General features: G+C 40.3%; 1 protein-coding gene across 1 annotated transcript; it reads right to left on the bottom strand.

Moving 5' to 3' along the window:
* Positions 1-21,553: 21,553 nt before the first annotated feature.
* On the bottom strand, positions 21,554-24,156 carry LOC108363455 (uncharacterized). The gene is made up of 2 exons (XM_017616827.1): positions 24,093-24,156; positions 21,554-22,089 (listed from the first exon to the last, which is right to left on the bottom strand). Exons 1-2 carry the CDS (start codon positions 24,154-24,156, stop codon positions 21,554-21,556), a joined length of 600 nt encoding a protein of 199 aa, XP_017472316.1.
* Between the last annotated feature and the right edge of the window lie 1,121 nt (positions 24,157-25,277).

Here is a 25,277-nt window from a genome sequence, read left to right as displayed (position 1 = left end):
AGCTATATCAAGTGGATCGAGTGCATGAGCATGGGCAAAAATACGACGAGCAAGGCGACGATAGGGGTGTTAAAACAAATTTTTGCTCGTTTTGGGTTGCCGGAAATCTTAGTTTCTGATAACGGGACTTCTTTTGTGTCAGGAGAATTCCAATTTTTTTTTGGAAAGAAATTCCATTAGACACATAACTGCACCAGTAGGCCAAGCCGAAACTTGTGTGAAAGTCATAAAAGCGGCGTTAAAGAGAGGTTTGTATCAAACCAGGGAAGCAGATTTCCATGATGATTTAGATAGATTTCTATTGGACTATCGTAATGCGGTGCACAGTAGCACAGGTGTATCTCCAGCGCAGCTTATGTTTAGCAGGCAACTACGCACTCGGTTAGATATTTTGAACCACGAACGAGAAGCTGATATCGATTCCGATACCTCTGTAAGAAAAAAGGTGAAGGATCAGCAAGTTAAACTGAGAGTTCATTATCGTGGTAATAAAAGAAACAAATTTAAAATCGGGGATCAAGTTATTGCTAAGGATTACTCGATACCGGGAAGGGTCAACTGGACCAAAGCTGAAATTTTTGGAAAACTAGGCCAACAGACATTTAGGGTAAAAACCATAGCATCGGAAAAAATATGGAAACCTCATGCAACTCAAATGGTTGCCTGTAGCACAGCAAATACAAATAATGCAGGCACTTCAAAAAATTTACATGATCCGGTAGAAAGTCAAAGCTTAGATTCGAATATCAATAGAAATGAGAAAAAGTATAAAAATTCAATAGGTTCGCCTGATGCAGGAAATGAACAAGAAATGACAAATGCTGGTAACATAATAGAGAACATTCTGTAACAGAATAGAGATAGAAAACGAAATGCAAAGTTATAAATATAAACTGAGAAGTCGAGTAGTTAATTAAGGGCCGTTTGCACCATGTCTAGTTAATTCTAACTCCCAGTTAAACATCTTTATCGACGTTATCGACACCCATCATATAACATGTGATCGATAAAGCAGTTAACGTGCTTAACTGAAGGATGTACCTCCAGTTAGCGTTAACTAGACATGGTGCAAACGGCCCTAAGTGAATAAAACACAACAAAACATACGGCACTTTTAAAAAATATCTGTAACTGAAGTACTACTACTGAAATTGAATTTTGTAATACAAATACATCTTCTTCTTCTTCTTCTTCTTTATTGGCGCTGTAACCGCCTAAGCGATTTTGGCCGAGTCCAAAACAGCACGCCAGTCAATTCTCTTCTGTGCTAACTGACGCCAATTGTAAATGCCAATTGAAGCCAAGTCCTTCTCCACCTGGTCTCTCCAACGTAGAGGAGGTCTTCCTCTGTTACCAGCATCGCGGCCCGCGTTGGATATTTTCAGAGCAGGAGCGTTTCTGTCCATCCGAACGACATGGCCAAGCCAGCGGAGCCGCTGAATTTCAATTCGCTGCACTATGTACATAACGTTGTAAAGCTCACACAGCTCATCGTTAAATCGTCTGCGATATTCGCCATCACCAGCGCGTAATGGTCCGTAAATCTTTCGCGGAATCTTTCTCTCGAAAACTCCAAGAGCCGCCTCATCAGATGCATTCATTGTCCATGCCTCCGCACCATACACCAGCACAGGCATGATGAGTGACTTATAGTGTGATCTTTGTACGACGAGAGAAGACTTTACCTCTCAATTGCCTACTCAGCCCAAAGTAGCACTTGTTGGCAGGAGTGATTTTCCGTTGGATTTCAAGGCTGACATTATTATTGGTGTTAATGCTGGTTCCCAAATAAACGATGTCGTCTACTTTTTCAAACTTTTAACTGTCAACAGTGACGTGGGTGCTAAGACGCGTATGCTCTGACTGTGTGACGACAGGAGATACTTCGTTTTGACCTCGTTCCCCACCAGACCCATTCGCTTTGCTTCTCTACCCAATCCCGAGAAGGCGGAACAGACGTAGCCCTTGTTTTTACCGATAATATCGATGTCGTCGGCATACGCCAGCAATTGTACGCTCCTGTAAAGTATTGTGCCTGAGCGTTTTAGTTCTGCGGCTCTTATTATCTTCTCCAACATCAGGTTAAACAAATCTCACGAAAGGGAGTCCCCTTGTCTGAAAACTCGTCTGGTAACAAACGGCGCGGAGAGGTCCTTCCCTATTCTGACGGAGCTGGTGGTATTGCTCAACGCCATTTTACACAGCCGTATTAGTTTCGCGGGGTACCAAATTCAGACATCGCGGCATAGAGGCAACTTCTCTTCGTGCGGTCGAAAGCGGCTTTGAAATCGACAAATAGATGGTCTATGATGATAAGGTCCAATCAGTTCGTTCACGGTGGGCTTCAGTCTTTCGCACAATACACTCGATAAGACCTTATAACCTATGCTTAGAAGGCTGATTCCGCGGTAGTTGGCGCGTATGGCGGGGTTGCCTTTGTTATACATAAATACATGTAAATAAGCAAATATTAAGATGTATATCTGAGTTTAAGAGGTTGGTAGTGTAATAGCTTGACTATGGGTGTAAACATAAGTATACCATAAGTAGTTGAACGTATACACACATTGTAATCTAAAGCTATGCTCACTCTTAATAGGGCTTTCGCACGACTTTTCAGGCAACTTTTAGTTGAAAGCAAAAATCTCCTCGTCCGAACGGCCCTTCAACTAATCGCTTTCAACAAAGTTGGTCGCCAGGCAACTTTGAGCTCGTTCAACTTTTTTTCCTTGCAACCCTGTGTTTGTTTCCATTCTGTATCAGTGTTGGGAAATGAAATTGTTCCTTCAGTACGAAATCTATCCAAAAAATGCACTTTTCGGCTATAAATTGTATACACTTTTTAATTCGCTCATATATTTTCTTATTACATTCCCTTCAAGACCAATGATTTTATGGTATTCATGAGATAGATTTATTGTTTATGTACATACGTTCACGTATTTTACACTTTTACAAATTGATTCCACGTGCACATGTACTGGATTTAACGCAAATATGTATGTACACATTTTCAGATATACATCTTAACAAAAACCATATTTAAGTTATTAATAATGGATAAAAGAAACACTTTCCTTTGGATTCAGTACTAAAATTTTACATTTTAATAGCATTTCTAGTGCTTATCAAAACTTTACGACAAGATTTGACCATTTATCTTAATATTATTCAATTTTATTTATTTTTTGTAAAAATACTGTTTATATTTTAAGAAAAGCCGTACAAATCCAAGGTTCAAACTTTGTGCAACATTAAAAAAACCAACACACTTTCGTAAAAATTTCGAGCTTTTTAATTCGATTTCCTAGATTTATTTTGAGTGTGCGGTTTTTTAGCCCATTAAATTTTAATATAACTAAGTTTTTTAAGATTTCTTTGATAAAGGTGTTGCTTGTTGACAGCTGACATCGCCGACAAAAAAAATTGCCAAGTTCAACAGTAAGTCCCAGCAACTTTAAACTTGCACTTTATTATAGTAAATTTGAATGGGCTAAAAACTAAAGAATATTAATAAAGCTCGACATTTTTACGAAAGTATGTTGGTTTTTGGATGTTTCGCAAAGATTTAATCTTGGGTTTATACAGTTTTTCTTAAAGAATACATTATATTTTATAAACAGATAATTAAAATTAAAGAATAATAAAATAAATAGTAAAATCTTGTCAATATGTGAGTGCCGTAAAGGTATTATATCTGAGAAAATCTCTTCTTATAACTCACGAAGACTTTTTTTCTATATGAAGCTGACTTCGACATTTTGTTATACCCGAGCACACTTGTGCACAAGGGTATTATAACTTTGTTCACATAACGGTTGTTTGTAACAGGCAAAACGAATCGAGATAGATATAGACAAAATGTATACATAAATGATCAGAATGAAAAGAGAAATCGATTAAGCGGTGACTGTCTGTCCGTCCGTCCGTCCGTCCGTCTGTGCACACGATAACTTGAGTAAACATGGAGATATCTTAACGAAACTTGGTATGTGCACTTCTTTCGGGCGTAGGACGGATGGTATTGAAAATGGGCAAAATCGGACAATAACCACGCCTACCTCCCATATAACGGTAATTTTCCGAAATACGAAAACTGCAATATTTTAGTAACTACTGAAGATTATTCACTCAAAATTGATATTTGCAATAACCTTTTAGACGAAAAATAAGAATATTATAAATTTTTGAAAAATGGGCGTAGCCACGCCCACTTAGTGTTACATGTGTATATCTTGGCAACCGCTGCACCGATTTCTTCCAAACTTGGCACAGTTATTAGCCTTGGTACAGGATACCAAATGGCCGAAAATTTAAAAAATGGGACAATAACCACGCCTACCTCCCATATAACGGTAATTTGGAGAAATACGAAATCTTCGCTAAATCAATAAATATTAAAGCTAATTTACTCAAAATTGATGCTTGCAACAATTCTTTACCAAGAAATACGTTTATGATAAAATTTTCTACCAATTTGTACCAAACTCGGTATGATTATTGTGCTTGCCACATAGAAGCAAAACGTTGAAAATTATTGGAATCAGATTCAAATTACGACCACTTTTCATATAACGGCAAATTTCAGAAATACTTGAACCTTCAATATTTCGAAATTTAAGGACGCTAATTGACTCAAAATTGATACACACCGGCTTAACTTGTAGCGGTACCTGCGCCGGGTATTTAATGTTCGGCTCCGCCCGAACTTAGACTTTCTTACTTGTTTTAATAAAACTTAGTATCGAAAAGTTTCTTTAAAAATTTGTCTAGCTATATTATACTGCTTCGTTCAAGCCATTTTTTTTAACTTACAAAGGCAAATACGAACAGGCGAACAAAAGAGAATACAAAAAATTTCTTGCTGTGAATTTTCAGAGCTATATATTTTTAGTATTCATTACAAAATTGTACTAAAAAGTACTGCGTAGTAGGAAAGTATATTGTAAATGAAATTGTATCAAACAAGTTCAATTGTACCAAAAATGCCAACGCTGTTCTGTATACATACTTTTTTTCCTTTTTTACTTTTTTGCTCTTATTTTAACTTTCAGCTTCGCTAAAAGCGCTTCTACCAATGCTTGGCTTACCAAATTTACGCCAATGGATAAAATTTTGCGATTTAAATTCATTTTCAATAACGTAAATAACGATTCGTGTTGAATCGAAAATCGCCTCGTCTGAATAGGGATGGCAACTTTTTCACTTTCAACTTCTCATTCAACTTCTTATTCAACTTTTGTTGCCTGTAAAATCGCCTCGTGCGAATGCCCTACAAAGGTGTTCTTACACGATATATATTTGCATCTGTAAATGTGACCTTTTCAATACATATGTAGTTGCGTATGTCTGTCAAATTCACAGTCTTTATTTAACTATTTAAAAATACGTTCTTTGAGAACGAAATAAACTAAACTCAGATGATTCTATCTGTGTGTCAGATGAAAATAGAAACATTTCTATTCCGTATGTACGTGCATCTGCTTTGTACAGAAACAAATCTAATTTGCCTTTGCACGATATGTTGGCATTTCCATATGTAAAAAGTGGCATGTACACATGCAAATACATATCGTGGAAGAACACTTTAAGGACCCGCCAGATAGAAATTCTTTTCTGCGTCCCAGGGATGCTTTTGACTGACAAAACGCACTGAACATACCGAGACGGCACAATGAAAACGTTGCGCAAACAAAACGGCTCAATTTGATTGGTCAAAAATCATCTGGTTTGAATTCGTTATGTACATTTTTTTGTTGTTGTTGTTCCTTTGCCGCATATGCGTGCGTCAAAAGTTTAGAGTTGGGCAAATTTTATCAGTTGCGGGAATCCCATGTGGATATTCAAAATCACAGAGTTAACTTGGATGTTAGTCGAAAGCATCCCTGTGGCGCAGAAAATAATTTCTATCTGGCGGAGCCTTTATACCTTTTGTAACATATACATTTATGGCATTGTACAAACCAGTAAGCCGACTCTCTTTTGAAGTACATTTACTTTTAAGTTTTAGTTTGTAAGCAATTGTCAAGCAATAAAAAAGGATATACCATGTTCGGACCGACATCGAAAACACGTTTCCGTTGATATAACTGGTTTTCGACCTAAAACTGATGTTTTCGTTCATGTAAAATCTGTCAAACAAAAGATAGTTTTCGCGGAAAACTACTTGAAAACTCTCGTTCCACGCATTCCAATCGGTGTCTTCACTAGTATTTTAGATATATTTATCGAAGTGGAAGTCATATTTTATCACCTTTAATACTCTAGAGTGCAATATAGTATAGTACAGGTATAGTCGTTGCGCTGNTTATGATGACGACCACGGCAAATGTTTAAAGGACTACGATTTGAGGGCATGCACCTGGAATGTCCGGACCCTTAATGGGGAAGGTGCCTCTGCCCGGCTGGTTGATGTCCTCGTAAGGGCAAAAGCTGACATCACCGCCATCCAAGAAATTCGTTGGACGGGACAAGGCAATCAACGTCTGGGGCCTTGCGACGTATACCACAGCTGCCATGTAAAGTAGCGCAAATTCGGAGTTGGATTTGTGATGGGAGAGAGACTCCGTTGCCGAGTGCTGTCGTTCAGCCCGGTGGACGAGCGTCTGGCCACAATCCACATCAAAGCGAGATTCTTTAACATCTCGCTCATCTGCGCCCATGCCCCGACGGACGAGAAGGACGAGGCATCCAAGGATCTCTTCTGTGGGCGCTTGGAGCGCACGTACGAGCGCTGCCCCCATCATGATATCAAAATTGTGCTTGGCGATTTCAATGCCAGGGTGGGCAAGGAAGGGATTTTGGAACCACCGTCGGAAAATTCAGCCTCCACGACGAAACGTCCGACAACGGATTGAGGCTGATCGACTTCGCCGGGGCCCGAAACATGGTAGTATGCAGTACTAGGTTCAAGCATAAAAAGATCCATCAAGCTACGTGGCTGTCTCCGGATCGAAAAACGAGAAACCAAATCGATCATGTTGTGATAGACGGAAGGCACGTCCAGTGTTTTAGACGTACGCACGCTCCGAGGCCCAAACATCGACTCGGACCACTATCTTGTTGCAGCCAAACTACGAACCCGCCTCTGTGCAGAAAAACATGTGCGCCCAAATATTTAAGGAAAGCTTAACGTCGAAAAGCTGCAATCACAACAGANTGTGCAGCAAAAAATGTGCGCCCAAATATGCAAGGAAAGCTTAACGTCGAAAAGCTGCAATCACAACAGACAGCCAGCGCTTTCGCTACTCGACTCTCACACCTGCTCTCAGAGAGCACTCTTCAACAAACCGACATATGCGAGCAGTGGAATCACATTTCCCGCTCATTAAGAACCGCCGCCGAAGAAGTAATCCGATTTCAGCGAGCCCGAAAGAAGAACTGCTAAGATGAGCAGTGTCAGGAAGCTGCAGAGAAAAAAGATGCCGCCTACAGAGCCACGCTGCGATCGGGCGCAACGCGCGCTATCCGCCGCAATAAGAAGAGTGAGGCCGAAATACGTGGGTGCGAAGAGCTTGAAATGCTGGCCGATAGGGAGAATGCCCCAAAATTTTACCAGAGAGTTAGGCGACTTACGGAAGGTTTCAAGACCAGGGCGTACTCCTGTAAGAACAACAATGGCGACCTAGTAACCGATGTTCAGAGCGTACTTAAATTATGAAGGGAATACTTCTCCGCCCTACTGAATGGTAGCAGCACGGAAAGTTGTGGAGAAGAAGAACCCGAGCCCGCAGTCGATGATGACAAAGTCGACGTCTGATTTTGACGAGGTACGATTAGCAATAACGCGGCTGAAAAACAACAAAGTTGCTGGAGCTGACAGCTTGACAGCTGAGCTATTCAAGTACGGCGGCGAGGAATTGATAAGGTGCATGCATCATTTAAGTGTGGTCTGCCCAATTCACAAGAAAGGTGACCCCGCCCTTCGCGCCAACTACCGCGGGATCAGCCTTCTAAGCATAGGGTACAAGGTCTTATCGAGCGTATTGTGTGAAAGACTGAAGCCCACCGTCAATGAACTGATAGGACCTTATCAGTGTGGCTTTAGACCTGGCATATCGACCATAGACCAGGTATTCATAATACGCCAAATCTTGAAAAAGACCCGCGAGGAAAGGATCGACACTCACCACCTATTTGTCGACTTTAAAGCCGCTTTTGACACTAAAAGGAGTTGCCTGTACGCCGCTATGTCTGAATTTGACATCCCCGCAAAACTCATACGGCTGTGTAAAATGACGTTGAGCAATACCTTCAGCTCCGTCAGAATTGGGAAAGACCTCTCCGAGCCGTTCGCCTCTAAACGCGGTTTCAGACAGGGCGACTCCCTTTCATGTGACTTCTTTAATCTGATGTTGAAGAAGATAATAAGAGCTGCAGAATTGAACAGCTCAGAAACAATTTACTACAAAAGCGTGCAGTTGCTGGCTTATGTCGATGACCTAGACATCATCGGTATCAAAAGCCGCGAAGTCTGTTTTGCCATTTCTAAGTTCGATAAGGAAGCAAAGCGAATGGGTCTGGTGGTAAACGAGGACAAGACGAAGTATCTCCTGTCATCAAACAAACAGTCAGCACATTCGCGCCTTGTCACCGACGTCGCTGTTGGCAGTTACAATTTCGAGAAAGTAGAGAATTTCGTTTACTTGGGAACCAGTATTAGCAACGATAATAATGTCAGCATGGAAATCCAACGCAGAATCACTCTCTCCAACAAGTGCTACTTTGGACTGAGTAGGCAATTCAGGAGTAAAGTCCTCTCTCGACGTACGAAAACCACACTCTATAAATCACTCATCATGCCTGTGGTGGGATTTATTGTCAATTGGCTGGCCAAACTGAAATATGAACACAAGAAAAAGGTTGCTAATAATAAGAAAATGAAAGACAAAGATTTTGATTTTGTTTTCTTCGTAGCAAAACGGTAAACAAAAGATGGAAAAAGGTCAACGAAAACACGAAAACACACTAACAGCCGGTGCGAACAGCTTTCAGCCCATAATCCCAAAACTCGTTTTCAAAGTGTTTTCGTTGTCGGTCCGAACATGGTATTACACTTTCGATGGGTGTGCTGTCAAATCAGTAAAAGCAAAAACAAAATACATGTTAGGCGAAGAAATCAGCTGATCTAACGACACCACCTTGTATAAATTCGCCTTCTATGCAGCCGTCAACACAAAGCAGAAATATGGTCAAATCTCAACTTTTCGCATGCGTTGCTTGTCAGCACGATGTGAAACATTTTTCGCATTTAATCAAACGCAGGCAAGAAATATTGTTCCAATGCAATTATTGATATGCAACATTAACTTATCTGCCGCTAGTAAGTTAATTTAGTGGCCAAAGTATTCGCCGCCAGGCGTTCATTGTAGCAAGCACTAGCGCTACTCGGGCTGCTGTCAAAGCGAGGCGAAAGCGAATGCAACACGAAAGTTCTATGTAGATGGGCCTATACTCCAGACAGGGCGAATATTACTCCAGGCGCATTCATATACGGCAAGGTGATTTCATACAAGGTGGTGTTGTTAAATCAGCTGATTTCTTCGCCTTACATGTATTTTGTTCTTGCTTTTAATGATTTGACATCACACCCATCAAAAGCAAAAACAAAATACGTAAAAACTGTGGGGCGAATTGAAGTAATACAAAGTACTTGTGGTTGTTGCTTTAATATTCTTGCTACCACTTTGTATAAATTCGACTTGATATAAGGCGATAGCAATAACCAAGGCGTATTCATGTAAGGTGGTAGCGGTAGTACAGTAACCAAAACTAACATGTATTTTCTTTTCGCTTTCGGTACACAAATGTCAAATTTCAGCTATTCTTCTCTCAAGGAGGAAGAGGGAAAGAAAATTCCCACTCTCTTACTCTCGCACTCACTCATAACTAGTTTTGACGTATGTGTACCGAGGCGGATTAAAGCAGCTGTTTTAGCAACACCACCTAGCAACAACCAAGGCGAATTCAATAAGGTGATGTTGGGACGACAGCTGAATTTTTCGCCGTTTAAAGCAAGGTGAATTTTACAAGGTGGTGTTGTTAGATCAGCTGGTTTCTTCGGCTTACATGTATTTTGTTCTTGCTTTGGGCGAATTGAGATTTGACCCGCATTACAAAATACATGGATTGTTGTATTTGCGCTACCTCTACCTTCTTGTATAAATTCGCAACTGTGGAAAGCATAACGTCGATTTCGAGAAAATTCCATGTATCGAGGCGAATTAAAGCAGCATTTCTAGCAAACTCCACCTTGGCAACAACCTCGGCGAATTCAATAAGGTGGTTATGGGACGAGAGCTGAATTTTTCGCCGTGGAAAACATAATGTCAAAATGACACTATGTAGTGAACAGAAGGTGACGCCTTCCGTATGCCGCTACTTTGGTTTTTTCGATTTTGACCATTCTCTATTAAGAGTAAACCATGCTTCAAAAACTTTAAATGCCCTGAAATTCGCTAATGCTTTTACTAAAATAACTTTGAGGATTCCCTTAAATTCGTAAAGTCTTAAAGTACAACTCCACAACAAGCTTTTCAGGCGTTTCGCGCTTTTCACGCTTCCTCTAAACTCCCTTACGAGCCTCGTCAAAATTTGTATGGAGCTCTATTTACGAGCCCCTCGTATTATTAAAGGTGTTCGCACGAGGCGATTTTGCGTTCAACTTTTCCTTTCAACTCATGCAGGGTTGCACGAAAAAAAGTTGAATGGCTAAATGTTGGCTGGCGACCAACTTTGTTGAAAGCGATTAGTTGAAAGGCAGTTTAACCAAAAGTAGAATGCAAAGTTGAACCAGACAAACGGCTTTTTATGGCGAATATTTTTATAATTTTTATATGTTGATATTTTTAGCCATTAAATTTTTTCGTGCAACCCTGCGTGAGTTGAACGCAAAATTTGCCTGAAAAATCGCCTCGTGCGAAAGTCCTATTACGAGGCAAATTTGATGCGCAAATGACCTCGTAAACTTCAATGTTGCCGTAGGGCCGAAGAATTTATAATAAACCTAGATCGCCATCACCCGCTTCGCTGAGTGTATGAAATTTCTGCGTGCTATATCAAGTGTAATTTATTTCAATAAGTCTCAACATGCTTAAACAATGCCATGAACAGAAGATTTTAAATTTTTCTATATATTTATCTAACTTCAGAATATTTCCAAACTAAACTTTCTTAAACCTCACTATTGTAATACTTTTTCTATTATTATATGCCGTGAATTCAAATACAAATATAGATATAGATTAAAAAGGGACAACCCCCTTAAACGTAGTTTAGAAATTAAGCCTTTTCAAAACTATTTCGATTGATACTTCTTTTGTAATAAATACTTCATTGAAATTATGGAATAGTTCTGAACAGTTGGTAACCTTTTAAAACCTCTTTCGCCTCACACTCATATTGTGATACATATGTACATATGCATTCAAATTACCTAATTCCTATAATTGAAATTGAATTTGAATTTCAAATACATGGAAACCCTGCTATACATATCTTCTTCTTCTTTTTTGGCGCTGTAACCGCCTAAGCGATTTTGGCCGAGTTCAGCAAAGCACGCCAGTCGTTTCTCCTCTGTGCCAACTGACGCCAATTGGAAACGCCAAGTGAAGCCAAGTCCTTCTCCACCTGATCTTTCCATCGCAGTGGGGGCCTCCCTCTTCCTCTGCTACCACCAGCGGGTTCCGAGTTGAATACTTTCAGAGCTGGAGCGTCGGTGTCCATTCGAACGACATGACCAAGCCAGCGGAGCCGCTGTATTTTAATTCGCTGCACTATGTCTATGTCGTTGTAAAGCTCATACAGCTCATCGTTCCATCGTCTGCGGTACTCGCCGTCGCCAACGCGTAAAGGACCGTAAATCTTCCGCAAAATCTTTCTCTCAAACACTCCAAGAGCCGCCTCATCGGATGTTGTCATTGTCCATGCTTCTGCGCCATATACCAGCACGGGCATGATGAGTGACTTATAGAGCGTGGTTTTCGTACGTCGAGAGAGGACTTTACTCCTGAATTGCCTACTCAGTCCAAAGTAGCACTTGTTGGCAAGAGTGATTCTACGTTGGATTTCAATGCTGACATTATTATCGGTGTTAATGCTGGTTCCCAAGTAAACGAAATTCTCTACTTTCTCGAAATTGTAACTGTCAACAGTGACGTGGGTGCCAAGGCGCGAATGTGCTGACTGTTTGTTTGATGACAGGAGATACTTCGTCTTGTCCTCGTTTACCACCAGACCCATGCGCTTTGCTTCCCTATCCAACTTGGAAAAGGCAGAACAGACTTCGCGGTTTTTGTTACCGATGATGTCGATGTCATCGGCATAAGCCAGCAATTGCACGCTCTTGTAGTAAATTGTTCCTGAGCGGTTCAGTTCTGCAGCTCTTATTATCTTCTCCAACATCAGATTAAAGAAGTCACATGAAAGGGAGTCGCCCTGTCTGAAACCCCGTTTTGTGGCGAACGGCTCGGAGAGGTCTTTTCCAATTCTGACGGAGCTGGTGGTATTGCTCAACGTCATTTTACACAGCCGTATGAGTTTTGAGGGGATGCCAAATTCAGACATAGCGGCGTATAGGCAACTCCTTTTAGTGCTGTCAAAAGCGGCTTTAAAGTCGACAAATAGGTGGTGAGTGTCGATCCTTTTCTCGCGGGTCTTTTCCAAGATTTGGCGTATTGTGAATACCTGGTCTATGGTGGATTTGCCAGGTCTAAAGCCACACTGATAAGGCCCAATCAGTTCATTGACGGTGGGCTTCAGTCTTTCACACAATACGCTCGATAAGACCTTGTAACCTATGCTTAGAAGGCTGATCCCGCGGTAGTTGGCGCGAATGGCGGGGTCACCTTTCTTGTGGATTGGGCAGAGCACACTTAAATTCCAGTCGTCGGGCATGCGTTCATCTGACCATATTCTGCACAAGAGTTGATGCATGCACCTTATCAACTCCTCGCCGCCGTACTTGAATAGCTCAGCTGGCAGGCTGTCAGCTCCAGCGGCTTTGTTGTTTTTCAGCCGCGTTATTGCTATACGTACCTCGTCATAGTCAGGCGGTGGAACGTCGACTCCGTCATCATCGACTGCGGGCTCGGGTTCTTCTTCTCCACAACTTTCCGTGCTGCTACCATTTAGTAGGGCGGAAAAGTGTTCCCTCCATAATTTAAGTACGCTCTGGACATCAGTTACTAGGTCGCCATTATTGTTCTTACAGGAGTGCGCCCCGGTCTTTAAACCTTCCGTAAGTCGCCTAACTCTCTGGTAAAATTTTCGGGCATTCCTCCTGTCGGCCAGCATTTCAAGCTCTTCGCACTCACGTATTTCTGCCTCTCTCTTCTTGTTGCGGCAAATACGTCTCGCTTCCCTCTTCAGATCCCTATAGCGGTCCCACATAGCGCGCGTTGCGCCCGATCGCAGCGTGGCCCTGTAGGCGGCATCTTTTTTCTCTGCAGCTTCCTGACACTCCTCATCGTACCAGTTGTTCTTTCGGGCTCGCTGAAATCCGACTACTTCTTCGGCGGCGGTACTTAATGAGCGGGAAATGTGGTTCCACTGCTCGCATATGTCGGTTTGTTGAAGAGTGCTCTCTGAGAGCAGGTGTGAGAGTCGAGTAGCGAAAGCGCTGGCTGTCTGTTGTGATTGCAGCTTTTCGACGTTAAGCTTTCCTTGCATATTTGGGCGCACATTTTTTGCTGCACAGAGGCGGGTGCGTATCTTGGCTGCAACAAGATAGTGGTCCGAGTCGATGTTTGGGCCTCGGAGTGTGCGTACGTCTAAAACACTGGAAGCGTGCCTTCCGTCTATCACAACATGATCGATTTGGTTTCTCGTTTTTCGATCCGGAGACAGCCAGGTAGCTTGATGGATCTTTTTATGCTTGAACCTAGTACTGCATACTACCATGTTTCGGGCCCCGGCGAAGTCGATCAGCCTCAATCCGTTGTCGGACGTTTCGTCGTGGAGGCTGAATTTTCCGACGGTGGTTCCAAAGATCCCTTCTTTGCCCACCCTGGCATTGAAGTCGCCAAGCACGATTTTGATATCATGACGGGGGCAGCGCTCGTACGTGCGCTCCAAGCGCTCATAGAAGAGATCCTTGGATGCCTCATCCTTCTCTTCCGTCGGGGCATGGGCGCAGATGAGCGAGATGTTGAAGAATCTCGCTTTGATGCGGATTGTGGCTAGACGCTCGTCCACCGGGGTGAACGACAGTACTCGGCGACGGAGTCTCTCTCCCACCACAAATCCAACTCCGAATTTGCGCTCCTTTACATGGCAGCTGTAGTAGACGTCGCAAGGCCCCAGACATTGTTTGCCTTGCCCCGTCCAACGCATTTCTTGGATGGCGGTGATGTCAGCTTTTGTCCTTACGAGGACATCAACCAGCCGGGCAGAGGCACCTTCCCCATTAAGGGTCCGGACATTCCAGGTGCATGCCCTCAAATCGTAGTCCTTTAAACATTTGCCGTGGTCGTCATCATAAGGGGGGGTCTCATCCGAGGCTTTGCCTTGCTTCTTCACTGGAAGTGGTTTTTACGTGGCGGGTCCCAAGCCCAGCGCACAACCCATTGCTGGGACGGGGGTGGTTTCGCAACCAAATACACGTTTATATAGCGAGCCGCTTGCTCCAAGCAGACACCCGCTTGCAGCCGCACCTACTGGTGAACAGACGCTGCAGACTTCAGTGAGCCCTTAAACCGAATAAGTCAGAGTGGCCCCACCGAAGCTCCCTCTCTTTCTGCCGTGACCCAAGGCTCCACTCGGATTGGTTACCGCATCTCGCACATGGGTTGCTCACGTTGCCCAGAGTGCGCGAACGAGGACGCAAGAGTCGGGATTGAGTATAGCCATGCAACTGTAACTGCATACCCAGCGCAATGACTATACCCCATTGCACTCCTGCTATACATATGTAGCTTAGAAATAAAGCCTTTGCAAAACCTTAGATTAATACCTACATATGTTGTTGGCGGACGCTGTGGTGTAGGGGTAAGCAGTGCGCGCTTACACTCCGCAGGGCCTGGGTTCAATCCCTGGTCAAAGCAACATCGCAAAAATATAGAAAAAGATTTTTTTTCTTAACAGCGGTCGCCCCTCGGCAATCAATGGCAAATCCCCGAACGTATTTCTGCCATGAAAAACAGCTTCTCATAAAAATAAAATCGCCGTTCGGAGTCGGCGTAAAACTGTAGGTCCCTCCCCTTTGTGTGACAACATCAAGGCGGAGGAGAAGCTCGGCCAAGCACTAACATATGTGTAACTGCCAGTCTTTTATTATTATTATTATTATTATTATCATTATTATGTTGTAAGAACTCATTTAACTTATAATATGATTGTATATGAATTTAGTTTTAAAACAGGTGGTAACCCTTTCAAAATACCTCAGAAGGTTCTACTTGTTCAAGCTAAACATTTCTAAACACTCGTTTGACAATTTAATTTGAGTACATATATTTAAAAACTGGCAACCCCCTGCAAAATATAACAGTTTATTAAACCCCTATGGTCTAACACCTATGTTGTGCTATAAATTCAATTATCAATCAACTGGCAACCGTCCTTCATGTAGTTTGGAACTTTTCAAAAACACTTCGATTGACACCCATATTGCAGTAATTCATTTAAATTAATGAATTTAATTTTTAGTCGGGTGGAAATCCTTGTAGGCCACCTGAATAATATTATAAACATTCAATCTGAAGGTTTCTCAACAATCTTTCGTTTGAAGCCCATATTTTAGTTTTTCAGATGGCTTGCTAATAATTAATTTAAATTTGATTTTTTGAACGGGTAGCACCTTTCTCAAAATATTTTCAAACTACAACTTTTCTAAGTTTAAGTTTCTTGACATCTATTTTTTTAATATAATTTTCAAAAATTATTTATTTAAGTTGAATTTGATTTTATATATCTCCATACCATGTTCCAGTACTCTATCAAAAATATTTCCTGGGGTATGCAGTATGAAAAATTACGTTTGTTTGTATTGAGGTACCACGCCCCTCGCCTAATCGAGACTAAATCTATCTTATATTTTAAGTTGAGCTAAATGACACTCATGACTAAAGCGTGATATAAATAACAACAACATAACAAATAAATAAACTCACTTTCGGATTTATAACATTAGTAAGGATGTCTGATAAAAAACTGAGAACATATGAAAAAAAATAATAGGTGACTAAAGTTAATAAATTTCATCCCCTAACTGTATTAATTAACATGGGTTTTCTGCTAATTCTCGAATTTTAAATTACATTTTAGCTTTCATTCGAGCTGACGGGCTGTTACTGCACGTCTATGCCTGCGCTCTGGCGCTCGCATAGGAACTGTCAGTTTTCCCGCATACGAAATCTTATCGCACGGAAATTTTTGTACGTGGGCATTTGATCGCATACCATTTCAGTGCGAATTTGTTGTACGTTTTTTATAAATGTTGCGAGAATTGTATTTTTTGCTTGGTTGTGCCTGAACAGCGTTTCTCTGAGTAACACCACTTCCTTCCTACTCGGAATCAAAGCAAATATGAAGAACTAAATCCCTAACACCCGCTTCGCTGAGTACGAAATTTCTGCGTGCTACATTAGGAGTAATTTATTTCAATAAATCTTAACATAATTGAACTATGCCGAAAACAGGAGATTTTAAAGTTTTTAACCATCTTCAAAATATTTTCAAACTAAAACTTTTTTAAACCTCTCTCTTGTGATGGTTTTCAGTTAACTTATGCCTTAAATTCAAATATATATAGATTAAAAAGGGGACAACCCCCTTAAATGTAGTTTAGAAATAAAGCCATTTCAAAACCATTTCGATTGATACCCCTACTGTGATTCTTTATTGAAAATATTGAATATTTTGAATTTATCTTTCTGAATATTTGGCCACCTTTTTAAACCTCTTTTGTCCGACACTCATATTGTGAAACATATGTATTCAAATTACCTAATTCCTATAAGTCAAGTTTTTTTTTTTTAATTATACTTGCATTTATTTGTTGGTTAGTTGTTGGTTGTTAGTTTACATCTATTAAGCCTAACAACAAGTTTAAAAATCTTACGTCTAATTTACAATAATATAGCTCAAACCCTGGGGTTGAGCCCTGCTGGTTAAACGTCGCTCAATTAAAGGCTGGTAGATCTCTTCTTCGCAGGCGTGTTATATTTGTTGTGTTGCACAGGCCACTTGCCAGTGGATTTGGGTGGTTACGCAGTTTTATTTTATATTCTTCTCTGCTGCTGTCGATTACAGATTTAACCATCGGTATACTAAGGTCCCTATGTACATTTTCATTGCGGACATACCACGGTGCACCCGTTAAGGCCATTAGCGTTTTAGATTGGAATCTTTGGATCCTGTCAATGCTAGTTGCACAGGTCGTACCCCACAGTTGAATACCATACATTCATATAGGCTTAATGACTGTATTATATACAAGTACTTTATAATCTAGTTTCAGTTTTGATTTACTGTTTATAAGGCAGTTCACGCTTGCTGACTTTAATTTTATTTCTGTAATCTTGGTTGATATGTGTTTGCGCCAAGTTAGCCTCCTATCCAAGTGAATTCCTAGATCCTCATTGACTTGTGGAATATAGACATTATTTAATTTGATTGGGGGGCATACTTGCGGTCTGAGTGAAAATACTGTATGTTTACACTTCTCTTCGTTGACTTTTATGCGCCAGTTTGCCAGCCATTCTTCTATGCGTAGTAAGGTTGCAAACAGAGTGGAAGCGAAGCCGAAGACGAAAAACAGTGCAGTAGTTAACATATGAAAGTGATCACAGTGCAAGCAAAGACGAAGACGAAGATGAAGACGTTGCGCAAGCGGTCAGCTTGAAACAGTGCGGTATTGTTTTCAAAGACGAATCGCTTGCTGTGATGAATTCTTTACAATTTATTTAACTGTTTGCAATTGTGAAAAAACGTGTTTTTCAAGAAATTGGCTAAATTTTTGGCAAAATGTAATCAAACGTATTGATTGGCATTCTTATATATTCGAAAAATGTCTGTCCGTCTTGCCGTAACACATAATACAAGTGGCGAAATTCTCCAAAAGTTGTCCTATACAAATTATTTCATGAATTGATGTTTTTTCTTTATTTTCTTTGATTTTATCTAAAACAAGGGTTTTATTTAGAAACAAATCTTCATATCATTCATCTTCCACTATGTACACTCGCCAGCTTGCCCCCAACGCAAGCAATTCGTCTTCGGCTTCGTCTTCATCTTCGTCTTCGGCTTCGTTTCCACTCTGTTTGCACCCTAAGTTTCCTCTGGTACTCTTAAAGCTCTGTTGGGACATTTATTACGCCTTACTAATGCGCTATCATCAGCGAAGGTGGATGTGAGTATATCCTTACTAGTTGGAATATCTGAAGTGTAGATGATATACAGCATAGGCCCGAGTACACTACCTTTAGGAACGCCAGCCGTTATCGACATGTATTTTGAAGTGAAATTAGATACTTTTACAGTAAATTTTCTGTTAGTTATGTATGATTCAAATATTTTGTGGAATTCCGGCGGCAACAATTTTTTAAGTTTATATATAAGACCGTCGTGCCACACTTTGTCGAATGCTTGTGCCACATCGAGTAAAATTGCAGAGCAGTACTCTCTGAGCCCAAATGCCCTTATGATTTCATTTGTAATTCGATTAACTTGTTCAATTGTACCACGTTTTTCTCGGAAGCCATATTGGTGTGCTGGTATTAAATTGCGTTCATGGAGAAAGGGAGATATCTTTGATAGGAGTACTTTTTCGAATAAGGCCTGTATGCAGTTCTCAAGAAAAGCTAAAATTCCATACAAAATGACGTACAAGAAATGGATAAGAAATTTCCTTAAGTCAAATTTCCTTCAGGCAGTACGCAGCTCTTAAGAAATTTGCTACGCTTTTTACTACGGCTTTCTAAAGTTTTTTGTGAAAAAAGAGCACAAGGCAACCCAGGTTTGCAACAGAAATATATGCCCGTTCCATTATTTCTTGAGGAAAGAGTGCGGCAACAGGCTGTGAAGTATCAAATATGTCAAAATTACTTGGACACACATACGAAATAATGGCAGATTTTTCTTGACCGATTTCTTGAGAGCTGCATACCAGCCTATACTTTGGAAAGACAGGGCAGTAAGCTTATTGGTCTGTATGAGGACGGCTGTGCTGCGTCTTTTCCAGGTTTGGCTATCATGATTATCTTCGACCTTTTCCATGATTTCGGAAAGTAACCGAATTAGAGGATAGCGTTGAAAAGGTCAGAAAGAATTGCTAGTTATAAAATGAGCACCCGGCGATTTCTTTGGATTAGGCTCCTTTACTATAGCTTTTACTTCTAAAGATCTCGTCTTGCTAGGTGGGTATAGCTCATTTGTATTTTTGGTTAGCCGTGGCAGCTTGAAGTTGTTCGTTGGACAGTTTGGCTCAAACATATTCTTTAAATAGTGTGAAAAACACTTGGCTCTCTCTTGTGTTGGTATTTCCGTAGCCACTGGTGGTTTGAAGTATTTTAACGATTTCCATAGAGAGTATCTTTCAGTAGAATTCGGGGAAAGCTTCTTAATGTACCTTTGCAAGTGGCGATCCTGTTTTCTACTGGCAGCTTCATGCAGTAGCTGTGAGGTTGGTGAGCGATGGCTCTGCCACTGTCTTAGGCGCCGCTTTTCTGCCACAAGTTTTTCTATTTCGGTATTTGTAACTGATGTAGGCGTAGGTGGTACTTGGACTTGATTTGATGTTGCCAGGCCAGCGGCTGAAGTAAAGGTTCATTTAAAATGTTCAACAAGAAAGTCTATATCACCCTCGCAGTTAAGTGCAGCGTTTAATTTAAGGTGACTACTGATGTACTTTTTATATTAGAGCCAGTTGGTGTTATTTGAAGTTAGACGAGGCTCAATCTCGATGTTTTGAGTCTGTTCATATAGTTTCATTAATATAGGGGAGTGATCGGATGATAGTTCAGGTAGAGTTTCTGCTGTTATGTTATTTCTGTATATGTTTCTTGTAATTGCGAAACTTATTAGGTCTGATATCCTCTTTATATCGGTGGGCCAGTAAGTAGGTTTACCAGGAGATGGACTTCTAGTCTATTGTGCCTGTGTATAATGGTATTGTATAACTGCCGCCCTTTTGGGTTAATAAGGCGTGATCCCCAGTACGTATGCTTTGCGTTGAAGTCGCCTCCTGCCCAGGCTATCAAAGAAATCTTTAAAGTCATTTTCAGAAAATAAAAATCGCGGTGGGCAATAAATAGCCGATAGATTCAAGTCTCGGTCGCGGTTTCTTAAGAATATGATAGTTGCTTGCAGACAGGCTGTTGCTTTTGAGTCTAGAATATTGTGCTTTAGGCGATTTCTAATCAGCACCTCTGTGCCTCCATGAGCTTTACCATCTGGGTGATTTGTGGCATAGAATTTGTATCCAGGTATGGAGAAATTATATTTATTTGTTAAATGGGTCTCGGACAGTAGCATAACATCTATTTTATATTCAGTGAGAAATTGACTGAGTTCTAATCTACGCTGGTTTACACCGTTAGCATTCCATAAGCAATTCAATTCACTCATTTTTTAATCACTAAAATTTGCAACAATTGGTTTTGAGCCTTTATGAGGTCTTGATTTATTTTGCATAGTAGACATGAATTGAGTCATACAATGGGTAAGATTCAATATCATTCCTTCTATGCCACAAGTAGGGGGGTTCGGTTGCATTTGCCCAGTATTATTCCTTTGAATATTTGCAAATGTTTCTTGATTGGAGTTTGATTTCGCCGTGCTTGGCTGCGTTTGTAGTTTTAATGCGTCTGCAAAAGAAACGATGGGAAATCGCTGCGCATTGGCAAGAAAGGCTCCTGGTGTAGTGGTTGATGGCGTGAGGTGTTCGTATGTATAAGAGCTAGTTGGAGTGGTTGAAGAGCGTACGGCTGTGTTGCGTTGATTCATGCGAGACTTTAAGTCTTTGTATACAGGGCATCCCCTTTGATTGGCGGTATGGTTACTTCCGCTATTACTGCATTTCTTTACAGCCTCATCAGCTTTGATAGCCATGCAAGAAGCGGAAGTGTGACGGTCGCCACGTGCGGCTCCTCCACTGTTATTCTTCGGTGTAGAAGGTATCGTAGGTTGTAGATTGGGTGCACTGCGTTTTTATTCATTGGCTTTGTTTCTGGCTTAAGTTCTACCTTAAACATAGGCTGAGCGATTTTGGTCTGTTGATAATATTGACAACATTTTTAACAGCGAATCGTGCCTTCTCTAGAGCATGAGCAATATCACCAATGGGTACACTTGCTTCTATACCTTTTATTACTACTTGCAGTCCTTTGCTGCTTTTGAGCTGGTACGTATAGAAGTTTTTCTTATCCTCAGTAAGGTGTTTGGTTACCAACCGGTAATTTTCTTCAGTTAGAATCTGAATTTTGGTCTCCTTAATGTTGCCCTTTGTAATTGACGTTACGTGGAACGTGTTGTCTCCAATAAGCTGAGTTAATTTATTCACGAGCTCACTACAGTTATGTTCTCGTAAATAAATTGGGGGCGGTTTGGGTTTGGCTTAAGAAACTTCATTCGGCTCTTTGTCACATTCATTGTCCAGAATCGCAAACTTATTTCCCAGTAGAGGGTTAATGTCAGTGGTTTTCGTCTTTGCAATTTTTGATGGATTTGCAATTTTTTGCTGCTGTGGGCTTAATTTTCGTTTGACTTGTATATACCTATCAATACCCGTTTGAGTCAATGTACGGGTTGTTGGATTAAGTACGTAAACTTGCGCTGAGCTGCGTTGCTGGGCTTGGGCTGGTGCCGAAATTGCAGTTTGTGCAGGTGTGGGTGAACTGCGTTGTGAAACCGCTGTCATTGCTGAGTTCGTGGTTGTAGTCGTTGTTGTGAGAGCTGCGCTCACCGTTGTTACTGTGCTTATTGCTAAGCTAGTGCTTTGTTGTTGCGTTAGAACAACTTGGTCTACCAGCGACATTGGCGACTGTGCATGCCAAGATGTAATGCACGAGGTTTGGGGGGAGGGAGAGAACGATTTATCGCGATCAGCAGTGGTGCTTGTTCCACTATTCGGTAAGCGCGGTGGGGCCGGAGCTGCTTTTATTTTATTGTATGTTGGCACATTTATTTGAATTTCTCGCGGCATTGCGAAAATTCAGAAAAAGTAATTTATAATTATAGGCAAATAAGCAGAAAGCTTATGTATGCCTAGTATTGTCTTTTCGCGTTGTTTTTTTTTCTTTGCTTTACGTGAATTATTAATAATTTCTCGGCGGAGCGATTAAAAAACACGTCCGCACAGGTTGACAGTCAATCGCAAATTCGAGTTGAATTTGAATTTTCAAATATGTGGAAAACCTGCTATACATATATAGCTTAGGGCCGGTTGCTCAAAGTCTGGTTGGCACTACTCATCGGTTAACATCGTTATCGACGTTTTCGACTCCATGCATATAACAGCTAAAGCCTTATTAAACCCCTTTTGTCTGACACCCATATTTTGATACATATTCCAATTATCTAATTCCCTTAATTCATGTGACAACAGGTGGCAACCGTCTATCACGTAGTTTAGAACTAAAATCCTTTTCAAAAATAATTCGATTGACACCCATATTGCAGTAATTCATTTAAATTAATTGAATATAATTTTTAATTGGGTGGCAACCCTAGTAAAAGCCCTCAATAATATTCTAAATGTTCAATCTGAACGGTTCTTTCGTATGATACCCTTTTTTTAATTTTTCAAATAGCTTCCGACTAATTAACTTAAGTGTGACTTTTCAGACAGGTGGCAGCCCTTTTCAAAATATTTTCAAACTGCAATTTTTTTAAGTCTCTTCACATTCATTTTTTCATATAATTTCCAAATAAATAAGTTCCTTAATTCAAGTAGAATTTTATTTTTTAAACAGGTGGCAGCCCTCCTCCGTGATCGTGGAATTGATTTTATATATCTCCATACCAAATTCCATTACTCTACCACAAATAATTCCTGCGATATGCAGTATGAAAAATTCCGTTTGTATGAGAGGTGCCACGCCCCTTGCACAATCGAGATTAAATCTATCCTATATTTTACGTTTGGCTAACTGACACCAGTGAACAAAATGATCGGTTGAGTAGTTAAATCGTGAAAGCGAAACAAATAAACAAAATCACTTTCGGATTTATAATATTAGTAAAGATAAAGATAAAGATAAAGATGATGGCTAAAGCCTATAGTTAGGTATGCCATAAATGGTATGAGATATCTTTTACTATATATCGTATACCTTCTGCGATGAACGGTCTACAAATGCGATATATCTCTTATACCTTGGTTATAATGCACGGAGCGAATCGTAACAAATCGCGGCGAATTCGTAAGGATCTATTGATTTTACTACTTTGGTTTTGCCGACTTTGACGTTTATGGCAATACGTAAACAAACTTTTTGTTTAGAAACAAGTGCAAACGTATTGCAAACGTATTGTGTACTTTCAAGTGAAAATCTAAGTAATTCGTGCGTTCTAAAGTAAAAAACGTTTTATTTGTAATAAAAACTATATAAAAATGTCGTGTCGTGTGTTGGATTGCAGCAGCCGTAGGAGTAAAGCCCCCAAATGCAGTTTTTTCACTTTTTTTATTATCACTTTTTCGGCACCTGCAATACAAACACAAAAATTCTAAATAGTTAATTAATAAGACCTATTCTTTTGAACACATTTCAAGAGTGGTTGTATATTTTTTGTTAACGTTGTGCTTAATTTGCTATATTCAAAGATGGCTTGAGAAATTGGTGAATCGTGAAGAATTCACAACTGTCAACTCATTGTTCTTCACCATATTCTTTGTTTACCTACCCATTGCAACAAATATCATTCTGCGGGAATGCGCAATCTTGTATTCTATCGTTCTTGGATTTTAGATGCTTTCGTTTTACATTGCGTTCAAGTGCATTATAATCGTTTGAATTCATTGCCCATACAATAGATAATTAAGTGACAGTTCACTCCGTTCCGTTACTTGCATTATAATCCAGGCATTACGATGTTTCGTATGCGGGCGCCCATAGAAGGTATAGGGCGCTGTCACACGGTCTGTATTTATTAACGTGATCCAAGAATCGCGATATTTACTGGCGGTGTAGCATGCAATATTGATGGATCGCGATCCATATCGCAAAATTTCTAAAAATTTTGAAATCTGGATCGCGGATCGCGATTCCGTCAATAAATATTGAACGTGTAGCATAGTTATTTCACGATACGTCAGTACGCGTTGTATTTTGAATAAAACGGTCATAAAATACTGCGCACTTAGCAGTAATTTTGGTCATAATATTACTGTTTTGCATCATGTCGGACGTTGAAAGCGAAAATTCGCAATTGTTAACATTCACAAACGATCAAAACCATTTAAATGAATTTATTCTGACATTGGAGAGTATCCCCGAATTATGGGATGCTTCAAGCAAAAATTACATAAATAAAATAAAAAAAGCGGCGGGATATGAGAAGTTGTTAGAAATTTTGAAAAAAATTAATGCAAATTCCACAGTAAATGATGTCCGGAAGAAAATTAATTCTTTAAGGTCCAATTACCACAAAGAATTGAAAAGAGTGATTGATTCCAAGCGCTCCGGAGCTGGCGCAGAAGAAGTTTATACTCCGAAGTCATGGACGTTTCATGCTCTGCAATTTTTAAAAAGGAATGAGCAGCCTGTTAGCCTGGTAAGTAAATTCTTTGCTTTATAATAAGTGCTCATAGCTATACAGACAGAAAAATGAAAGTACTACATTGTTTTGTGTTGCGTGACATTTTTATACCCGAGCGCACTTGTGCACAAGGGTATTATAACTTTGTTCACATAACGGTTGTTTGTAACAGGCAAAACGAATCGAGATAGATATAGACAAATGTATACATAAATGATNGCGTAGGACGGATGGTATTGAAAATGGGTAAAATCGGACAATAACCACGCCTACCTCCCATATAACGGTAATTTTCAGAAATACGAAAACTGCGATATTTTAGTAACTACTGAAGATTATTCACTCAAAATTGGTATTTGNCGGACTAAAATTACGGCTTTTCATACAACGGTAAATTTTAGAAATGCTCGAAACGTCAATATTTCGAAATTTAAGGACTCTAATTTTTTCAAAATTGATACACCCCGGCTTACCATGTAGCTGTAGCTTTCGGAAAGGTGATAAGGCATATATGTAATACTTGCGCCGGGTATTTAATGTTCGGCCCCGCCCGAACTTAGACTTTCTTACTTGTTTATTGT

This window comes from Rhagoletis zephyria, unplaced genomic scaffold (assembly GCF_001687245.7).
Source record: "Rhagoletis zephyria isolate East Lansing unplaced genomic scaffold, Rhagoletis_zephyria_1.1 Rzeph_scaffold_01286, whole genome shotgun sequence".
Lineage (NCBI taxonomy): Eukaryota > Metazoa > Arthropoda > Insecta > Diptera > Tephritidae > Rhagoletis > Rhagoletis zephyria.
Note: the sequence above shows the minus strand (reverse complement) of the source record. Positions and strands in the feature narration are given on the sequence as shown.

Excerpts from the sequence above, each read along its gene's own strand:
- LOC108363455 (XM_017616827.1), bottom strand. The coding sequence starts at position 24,156 with ATGGATCGCGATCCATCAATATTGCATGCTACACCGCCAGTAAATATC. Across the intron at positions 22,090-24,092 it reads TATCGCGATTCTTGGATCAC|CTCCGGCCCCACCGCGCTTA; the intron begins GTTAATAAATAC and ends AAATAAAAGCAG.